General features: G+C 59.3%; 1 protein-coding gene across 1 annotated transcript in view; it reads right to left on the bottom strand.

Moving 5' to 3' along the window:
* Positions 1 to 9,118, bottom strand: part of Abcg1 (ATP-binding cassette, sub-family G (WHITE), member 1) — a 54,605-nt gene that overhangs the window by 22,356 nt on the left and 23,131 nt on the right. Inside the window, exons 3-5 of the mRNA XM_013027346.1 lie at positions 8,494 to 8,626; positions 5,588 to 5,638; positions 522 to 667 (exon numbers count right to left, since the gene is read on the bottom strand). Coding sequence (XP_012882800.1) covers positions 522 to 667; positions 5,588 to 5,638; positions 8,494 to 8,626 — 330 coding nt within the window. The remainder of the gene's footprint in view (positions 1 to 521; positions 668 to 5,587; positions 5,639 to 8,493; positions 8,627 to 9,118) is intronic.

Below are 9,118 nucleotides of genomic sequence, written 5' to 3'. Positions count from 1 at the left end.
CTCTCCTCTCTCTCCGCTCTCCTCTCCTCTCTCTCCGCTCTCCTCTCCTCTCTCTCTGCTCTCCGCACTGCAGCCCTACGCCTGCTCCTGTCCCTGCGCTGCGCGGTCACAGACATGAGGAGCCTCCCACTCCTCCCAGGCAGCCAGCCTGCAAGAGGCCACTGTCATGACTGGTCCCATTCCCTGCTCTAAAATACCTTGACACATGCAACAGAGGTGCTGCCCACTCTGCACTGCTTCCCTGGCCTTCAGGGTAGCCGTGTCTCAGGGAGCTGGCTAGTGGGGCATCCTGGGAGAGATGGGGGCTAAGAGGAAAGTGTTCCCTTGACACATATCCCCAAAGACAATGTGCACCCTGCAGCCGGGGCACAGGTGTCTATGAGTCTGGGGAAGAGAAGTGTAAGCCAGTCTCTCTGCCTTGCAATCTCAAGAATATGGGACATTTGCACCTCCTCTCCGGGACCACCAGTGAGGACCTCTGAGCCTGCCCTCCCCAGCCTCAGCCGACAATCCTGGCTCACCTGGTGGGCTCATCAAAGAACATGACCGGGGGGTTGTTGACCAGCTCCAGGGCAATGGCCAGGCGTTTCCGCTGGCCACCAGACAGGCTCCCCGTGCGTGTGTTGGCACAGGACAGCAAGCCCAGGGCTGTCAGGATCTCCTTCACCTAGGGAACAGGAGAACAAGAGTGCCCGTTAGCCACCATCCCTCCTAACCCCGTTGCTACCAGGGCCTGCATGCGAGTCCGGCTGGACACGCATCTCCGGCCACACGGGGCTGCAGATCTGGGTAGGTTGGTCCATGCAAGCATGGGCGCTGCTCCAACGCCATGGTTCTGAGTCCCGCGAGAACAGCAGCATGGGAGTCAAACTCAGGGGCTAGAGTCCCTCACCCGGCCCTAGCCCAGCGCCTTCTACAGAGGTGTCCAGTATTTGATCGACAGATGGACTAATGGACACAGAAGTGGATGATGGAATTTCTGGCCGGCACAAAGGGCGCTTGGTCATTAAACAGAATAATCGCGAGGAGGCTGATGTAACACATGCATGCCAGGAGAGCGTGATCACCAGCTACTGTCACCGTCACATGCCGCCGCACTTCCTGTGAAGCCTCCGGTTGCACTCGCGGGGCTCTGTCCATTGCACAGGGAAGTGTGCAGGGCAGTAAACAGACCTGTGGTCTGACGCAAGGCCCAGGCCCCGGGGTCTCTGGGAAGAGCGCTGAGTGACGACACACAAACAGAACAGTCCACTAGCACTAGTCCACTAGTGCCCACAAACAGGCCGCTAGCACTAGTCCACTGGTATCCACAAACAGGCCACTAGCACACAATCCTCCTCCTCAGCTGGGGATGGTGCTAGTGTCTACTCAGGCACAGGTGGCCAGCAGGTTTGGGGACACTGCTGAGTGACCAGGTCTAGCTGAGTGTCTTCTCAGGAGTTAGAGGCGGGATCAGCTTCTGCCCCCAGGGAAGGTCCCCAGGAAGGGGAGCCACCACCTCGGTATTCCCTGCAGAATTCATCCCGCCCCTGGCTGGGGAGCCCGGGGGGGCTCCCCTGGCGGAGAGCCCCAGGTGGCCACAGCAAGGGGGACTCAGGCCAGCAGCTTCTGCAGGGAGATGAGGCCATCCAGGAGGATGTAGCCTCCACGAGGAAGAAAATTTCCACTCTGAACGTTTGAATTATTGATGCATGGTCTGTACAAAGCGCAGCGCGGCTGGACAGTCGGCAGTGTGAGGAGGCAGAGCCTTGAGCTGCAGCCCGGCTCTGCCTCTCCAGCTGATCTCCTCAGCCTCTGCCCTCTTCCACGCTGGAGCCCCTTGCTTCTGGGGGAGACCAGCCCCCAAAGAGCTTCAGAATGGCAAGACCATGATCGGAAGAGTTCCTGGCCGTTCCTCTTCGCACACAGTTATCTACGGGATTTCCCCACATGTGGAGGTTCCGGGGCCTTCCAGAACAGTCGGCTGGTACTGCAGCATGACTGAATTCACTGTGGGGAAATTCTACCTGCACGGTGCACCTCCTTTTCCCATCCATCCTCAAGGAGGGGAAACTGGAAACAGGTCACAGTTGCCACGGTTGGTGGCCGGCCTTCTTCCTGCCTGCAGCCCCTGCCACGCCCAGCCGGGAGCTCCCGGGGATGTCTCAGAAGTGATGCTGCGCACACTGGTTTTGTTTTAAAAACAGGCACAGAGAATAAGCTATATGTACACACACACACATGTGTGTGTATTTATATATGTATATATGTGTGTGTGTGTGTATTTATATATGTATATATATGTGTGTGTATTTATATATGTATATATATGTGTGTGTGTATTTATATATGTATATATATATGTGTGTGTGTATTTATATATGTGTATATATATGTGTGTCCTGGGGCCTTGTTGTCCACAGACTGGCCCAAGGTGACCTCCTCCTGAGGAAGCGGCCTCATTGAAGGGCTCCCCAGGGCTGAGATGACTTTTCTGGGAAACAAGGCAGGCCGTGAACAACACATTCCACTACCTGCTAGAACATTCCATTCCATTGTGCTTCCATAAACTATAAACCACTTCCACCTGGGCACCAAGGGGCTGGTGGGAAATGAGTCAGGGTAAAGAACCAGCCGCTGTTTGTCCTGAAATAATCCCGTTATGGGTTCCTGTGGGGCAGGGAGAGGAAGGCGGAAGCTAGGCCTGGCCAGGGAAGAGAGGCCCATGCACGCGGGGCCTCGGTGAGGCAGCATATGGGGCAGGCCACTGTGACTGCTGTAGCCCTGCACACCTGTCTCATTGTGTCGCCCAGCTCAATGGGCATCTAGTTAGAAGGGCCTCTCGGCCAGCTGACAAGGGCTCAAGGGCCCTTGGCACAGTATCCTCAGCCACGCAGTCCTGGAGTCCTCTCTGCCTGTGGCCTGGCCGTGGCTTCTCCCAGAGTCCCTTCCAATCCTCAACAAGAAGCCACCTACCACTCCACCAGGCAGAGCAGGTCTCCGGACTCTCCCAGAGGCCGTGGCCAGTCACCGGTGTAAAGCTGAACTCTGAGGGGGACAGAGGCACAGATGGAGCTGTGGGAGGCCACGGCGGCGTCTGCCAGGGGTCTCTGCTCGCTCACCCACCCCAGTGCTGTGTGCGGGACTCCCTCGGCTCTGCTGGGGAAGGCCGCCGTGGAGCACAGGTGCGGGGAAATGGTTCCCAGTTTCCTTCCCACAACTCACACCAGTCCCAGAACTAGACTGCAAAGACGCGGTCGGCCAGGGACCTGGCCTCCTGTCTGGAGCTGCAGACAGAAGCTCAATGTCCTGAGAGCAGAGGACGGAAGCTCAATGCCAAGGGCAGTGGTCTGGTTTCTGGTGGACAGGGGCAGGGCAGGGTGGAAAGCACGCGCAGGTACTTGGCTCCTCCCCTCTGGCCTGCCAGCCCCCCCAGCCCCCTTGTGAGGGGAGGGTCAGCTCCGAAGTTGGGCCTTTGATGAACAGAATTCCCTCTCCCAGCTGCCCCCCTCTGGAGAGTCAGGAGTCAGTGGCCATTTTGGAAGCAGCCCCAGGGGGTGTTTGTAGCTGCCGCGTGTTCGCAGGGCCCTGGTGGGTGCGGGCCTCACAGACACCAGCTTGCGCCTTGGCCCCGTAGAGCCTGGGAGGTTGGGGGGTGAGAATAGCCCGGCGTGGGAGGCACCTCCGGGTCACCACAGTCCTCTGGGCGCTTGTGGGACCCACTTTTCGGCAGGCCTGGGGCCCCGTGCTTGTCAGGCAGGAGCTCCGTGGCGGAGCCACCCCTCCATGGGTGGGAGCTGCTTCTTGATTCCGAGGAAAGGCGTCCGCCCCCCGGCACCTCCGGCTCTCACCATTCAAACCCCTGGCCGTCCTGCCGGTTCCGGCGCCCACCGGGGGCACACCACGCCTGACAGTTCCCTTCGCCCTGCCGTCGCGTAGGCAGCCGAGGCCTCTGTGGTGTCCGTTCGGGGCCCGCGTCCCCTGTGAGGGCCGCAAGTTGGGGCTTTGAACACGGGACACGACTGTCTCAGCGTGGCTGGAGTCTAAGAACAGAGTGTGGCAGGGCTGGCCCCGAGCGGCTCCCCGGCTGGCGGATGGCGTCTGCTCCACGTGGCCGGCCGTGCGCTCCTCTGTGCGTCTCTGGATCTGTTCTCATAACGACCCAGACCGGACCGTGCGCGTTTCACCCCAGTGTGCGAGTCGGAACTCCAGCATCACCTCAGAGCCCTCATCTTCCCTCTTGGGCCGGGCTACAGAGAGGGCTGCGAGCACCGTGTCTGTGATGTCTGCGTGTCTATACCATGAGGTCAGGAAAAGCCGCAGACTCCAGGCTATAGCCTGGAGTCAACTCGCAGCCTATAGCCAGGGCCGCGCGCCCAGCCCTTCTGCCTAAGACAGACAGACGCACACACACAGCGTGTGCATACACGTGTTCACGTTCTTCCCTTCAGTCTCAGCTCCCCATGAAGCGCATTCTGTGCGCACAGGTGTTCGCTTCTCAGAACTGGAGCCGTTCCTCCCATTCCCAGTGGCCTGAGCCAAACCCCACAAGTTCTCAGGGCGCCGTGGGGAAGCAGGAGGAAGGAGCCCGAGGTGGCTTGCTGCTGTTTTTCCCTAGCAAGGCAATTTGAATGTACCTAGCATCAATGAAGCCTTTTGCCCATCCAGGAAGGGGGAAACATGAGTAACAGCACCACGTGTGTTTCCTTCCCGTGTTTGGTGGCGACCGAAAGACTCCCCCCTCTCACCCCAAACCACCAACAGCCTTGGCGTGCCGCCAGCCAGGCCCCAGCCAAGCCCACTCAGCGGCCAGACAGGAGCTCTGGGGGGGGGGGGGGAGATACAGGCTGTGATACGTGAGACCTCACCAGGTGGACATCCCCCCTCCCATCCCCCTCCCCCCCTCCTGCCCAGGAGCACTGTGTGGAGCAGAGAGGAAGCTGAGCTTCCTTCCAGTGAACCTGGACCAGCTGCCCACCCTCTGATGCTTTCTGGGGCCTTCATGGTAGCCGCTGCCCTGTACCCCCTCGGCCTGCCCTGTACCCCCTCGGCCTGCCCTGTACCCCCTCGGCCTGCCCTGTACCCCCTCGGCCTGCCCTGTACCCCCTTGGCTCTCTGCAGGCGTCAGGAACCAAAAAGAGTGGTAAACAGGAGGAGACGTCCCAGGCATGCTGGAAACGTGTTTACTTTCTCTCTCTCTCTCTCTCTTAAAAAAAGAGCTGGTTAATAACAAGGAAGAACTAAATTTCTTCTTGTGAAGTACGTGGGTAGAGGGTGGTTATTTTTAAACCAATGACTAGCAATCTTCATTGTCTATGCGTTATGAAAAACTGTCCCATCTATTTTAAAAGTGGAAGGAGGCAGAGCCCTTGACGCAACCTTGAAGCGGACATGCCCCGGCCTGGGCAGCGCTGAGCTCCTTGCCTGCTGGGTCTAAGAGTCCACGAGGTGACCCTAAAGCGTCACGGTGGGCCCAAGACCTAAGATGCTGCCCTCCACCACACACCAAGTCAGCGAGCAGAAGTCGTGCACACGACGCCCCACCACACACCCTCGGGGGACGCCGGCCGCCCTCTGGCGGGGCTGGCTGCGGCCGCAGCACACTTACCATCTCCCTTCTGCCTTCGTCCTTCTCCTGCAGCTTCAGATGAGCAGACACCTGCAGGGGGCAAGGACAACATGGTGACGGCGGCTGTTTCAGGGCGAGCCTTGTACGAGGGCCAGACCCCCCCGCAGCTTTCTGAGACACTTGATGGCTCCAGGAAACCCTCAGAAGCCTCACCTTCCCGCTGCCCGTGGCCTAGTAAAGGTGGCCTTGTAGGAGAAAAGTGCGTGTCTGTGATGTTCCCCGCTATCTCAGGAGTTCTCTACTGTGCCCATAAAAGGCACTCGACGTGGGCCCGGGCCCTGAGCCTGCTGGGCGGCCCTGCGCTGTGATGGAGGCATTCCTTGCGCCACTTGTTAAACCTCCGATAACTTGAAAGGACCTAGGTGGTATGCACACTAAAGGAACTGGCGAGCGCTACTACCAGGATGCTGCTTCTGCTTGTTTTGTTTGTAGAGATGCTGTTACTGTACAGAACCGGAGTCTTGGCCCTGAGGGCTGAAACTCTGGGAAGGGGGTCACGGAGCCTGCTCGGCTCCCAGGGTCTGTGTCCTGGGCCCCCTGTCAGCCTCAGTTTCCTCAACAGCACACTGGTAAGGTTAATCCTACCACCTCCTTAACCAGGGAAGCTGAAGGGGTTAGGTGAGAGATCCGGAATCAGAGAAGAGTGGAGATGAGGTCTCCGGCCTGGGATGAGGCCAGGCCCCGGTCACCTCTGCAGAGCCAGCTGTGTGCTGTGTGACCGAGTGTTGCGTCTCAGTCTGGCTGACATGGGACCAACTACTGGTGACCGAGTCATTCCTCGTGAGGAAAGGGAAGAGCTGTGGCAGGTTCAAGGTCGACTCATTTCCCAGAAAGCGTGAGGAAATGCCCTGCCTCAGAGGCTGGCCAGGAAATCAAAGTAAGGGTTCTTTCCACAAGAACCTTTGCGTCCCACCCAGTCAATGACTTGCAGAGAACCCAACACACGTGTGCAACGCGGGGGTGTAAAGAGGGATGTACCGGATGCAAATTTCCCGCACTTCACAGCAGGCTGGTCCTAAGTCCTCTGTGCCCACCGGAAAGCCCAGCAGAGGCCAGACACGCGAGCAGGCTCCCAGCACAGAGCGTGCGGGAGGCAAGCTGTCCCCCTACCTACAGAACGCGCCACCCTCGGGGAGGGATCGGGGACAGCCCGGCCAGGCCCTCCCTTGCTGCTGCCCACCAGCAGGCCGGGGAGCAGATCGCGTATCTGAAATCCTAACCACTGCCCTTTGCTGAACTAAGAATCCCTGGGATTCCCGTGAAACGCTGTCCCGCAGCCACGCAGCCCGGAGCTCAGCTCATCCACGTCAGGAGCACAGGACAGGGCAGCTCCGGGTGACCCCAAGGGAGCACTGCCTCTGCTGACCACAAGGCAGAGCGACGGGGGGACCGGCGAGGCAGGAGAACGCTACGCAGAATCCCAGGACCTTGAGAATGAAGCAGTGCCCAGGACGGAGGGTCCAGCTCCCTCGTGTTTACTTTCTGGCATCCCGGGGACTGGCCACGGCGCCTCACACCCCTAGGCTGGTGCTCTCCCACCTGGGCCATGCCCTCAGCCCTTTTTCCTTTCTTGCCAGGGTGGGCCTCTCGCCCTGACCCTCCTCTCTATGCCTCCTGTGGTACACCTGGAATTACAGGCGGCCCACAGTGCCAGCTTGCTGGTTGGGATGGGGTTTGTTCAGGTTGGCCTCCAACCTTTCTCAATCTCTGCCTCTCAAAGAGCTGGGGTCACAGGCCCGAGGCGCCACGTTCACAGCTCTCTGCCCGGCACAGCAGCGTGAGCCTCTGTGCTCAGATCAAATCCCCTGTGAACTGAAAGCTCCCGCTGCAGGCTGGGCTTTTCATAAATGACCCTAGCAGCCCAGAGTCCCAGGAGTTGCTGGGGGTCACGGTCTGTGGAGAGAGGCCCATTGTGCGGGCACCACCAGGCTACTTCGGAGGCTCAAGAGGAAAGGTACGTCTGGACACCATGCAGGTTTTTATCCACGTCAGGATTTATCCTCAGAGGACATGCTGGAAGGGGAAGAGCAGTGACGGGTTTTTACAGCCACTGCCAGCATGAGGTCTGTGGGTCCCCCCTGCCCCCTCCCAGCCACCAATGCAGCCAGGCCTGCACAGTCTCTCCGAGGAGGAAACCGAGGCTTCAGAGCTGAGGCGGAGGAGGAAGTGGCAGGCGCGCAGCACGCAGCGGTGAGCTGAGGAGGCCTTTTGGAGTGCAGAGCTCCGCCTCACAGCACGGCACGCTGGGCGGCTGGGCGGCAGTTGTGGAGGTTCTGTTTCACATCTGCCCCCGAGCTCACGCCGCTGCCGGTGCTGTGGGCCCGTGAACGTGGCGCCCGGCCCCGGTGGTGCTCAGCTAGCGCTGACGCCGGACCCTCACCTGGCAGCCCCGATGAGTCAGGGCGTTGGGAGCACTGGGGCTTGGCCAGAGCCCAGAGTAACTCAGGGACCGCGGGCGGAGTGGCACCGCGTCGCATGTGGGGAGACTGTGGCTGGCGGAAGTCGTCTCCCCTCAGGGCTCTACAGTCTTAGAAACTCAACCAGAACTTCGCCAGATAAGGTTCATTAAAAGACATGGTCTTGGGGCTTATTTTCCATGTCATTGTTCAAATATGGAGCCTGGGGCTACAACTCTGCTAGTAGGAACATCTGTGCAAGGCCTGGAAGACAGCCAGGGGCAGCCCTGTCAGAGCAACGTCAGGGAGAGGAGAGAAGAGAACGGGAGAGGAAATGGGAGAGGGGAGAGGAGAGTGGGGAGGGGAGGAGACAGGAAGAGAGGGATGGGAAGGAAAGGAGGGGAGAGGAGAGGAGAGGAGGGGGAGGGGAAAGGAGGGGGAAGGGCGGAGGGGAGGGGAGGGGCGCAGCCGGCAGAGCGGGAGGCTCACCATCATAGCCTCCTGCACGGTGAGGTGTGGCAGGAGCATGTCATCCTGCATGATGTAGCAGGACACCTTCCGGAAGCAGCGCAGGTCCCGGGGCATGCCGTTGATGAGGACTGCGCCCTTCATGCCGGTCTCTCTGCAAACCCAAGCAGAGGGGGGATTGTCAGCTCTCATCCTGCCGCAGCCCCCTCTGGGGCTTGGAGGACCCCCTCCCGGCTCTTCTCCGCAGACTCATGTACCAGGTAGATAACCAAGGGGTAGAGGGACAGACACGGGACTGGATTCAAGACCCAGTGTATGTATTTACCAAAGTTATCACATGGGAACCTAGGAGCACTCTAAAGAGCCAGAACGCATTTTCAAATACTTTTCAAGATCCCGTTTATAATAAACAGACACACTGGGGAATCTGGCCTGTAGAGTTCCAAACAACTCACAGAACGCAGAAGCCTCAGCCTGGCTGGTCCTCTTCCCCTGTGCCTTGCCTTATGCATTCAATGCATTCAACTGTCACAAAGTCTCCCTACGTCTTCCTGCCCCCAGAGAACTGAGCTCACGTAGGACGCTGCCTTGTCCACCCACCTGTGGCCCCCACTCCTGTCCACGTGTGGCTATCAGTAGGGAAGGC

The sequence above is a fragment of the Dipodomys ordii genome, unplaced genomic scaffold (genome assembly GCF_000151885.1).
Source record: "Dipodomys ordii isolate 6190 unplaced genomic scaffold, Dord_2.0 Scaffold103, whole genome shotgun sequence".
Classification (NCBI taxonomy): Eukaryota; Metazoa; Chordata; class Mammalia; order Rodentia; family Heteromyidae; genus Dipodomys; species Dipodomys ordii.
Note: the sequence above shows the minus strand (reverse complement) of the source record. Positions and strands in the feature narration are given on the sequence as shown.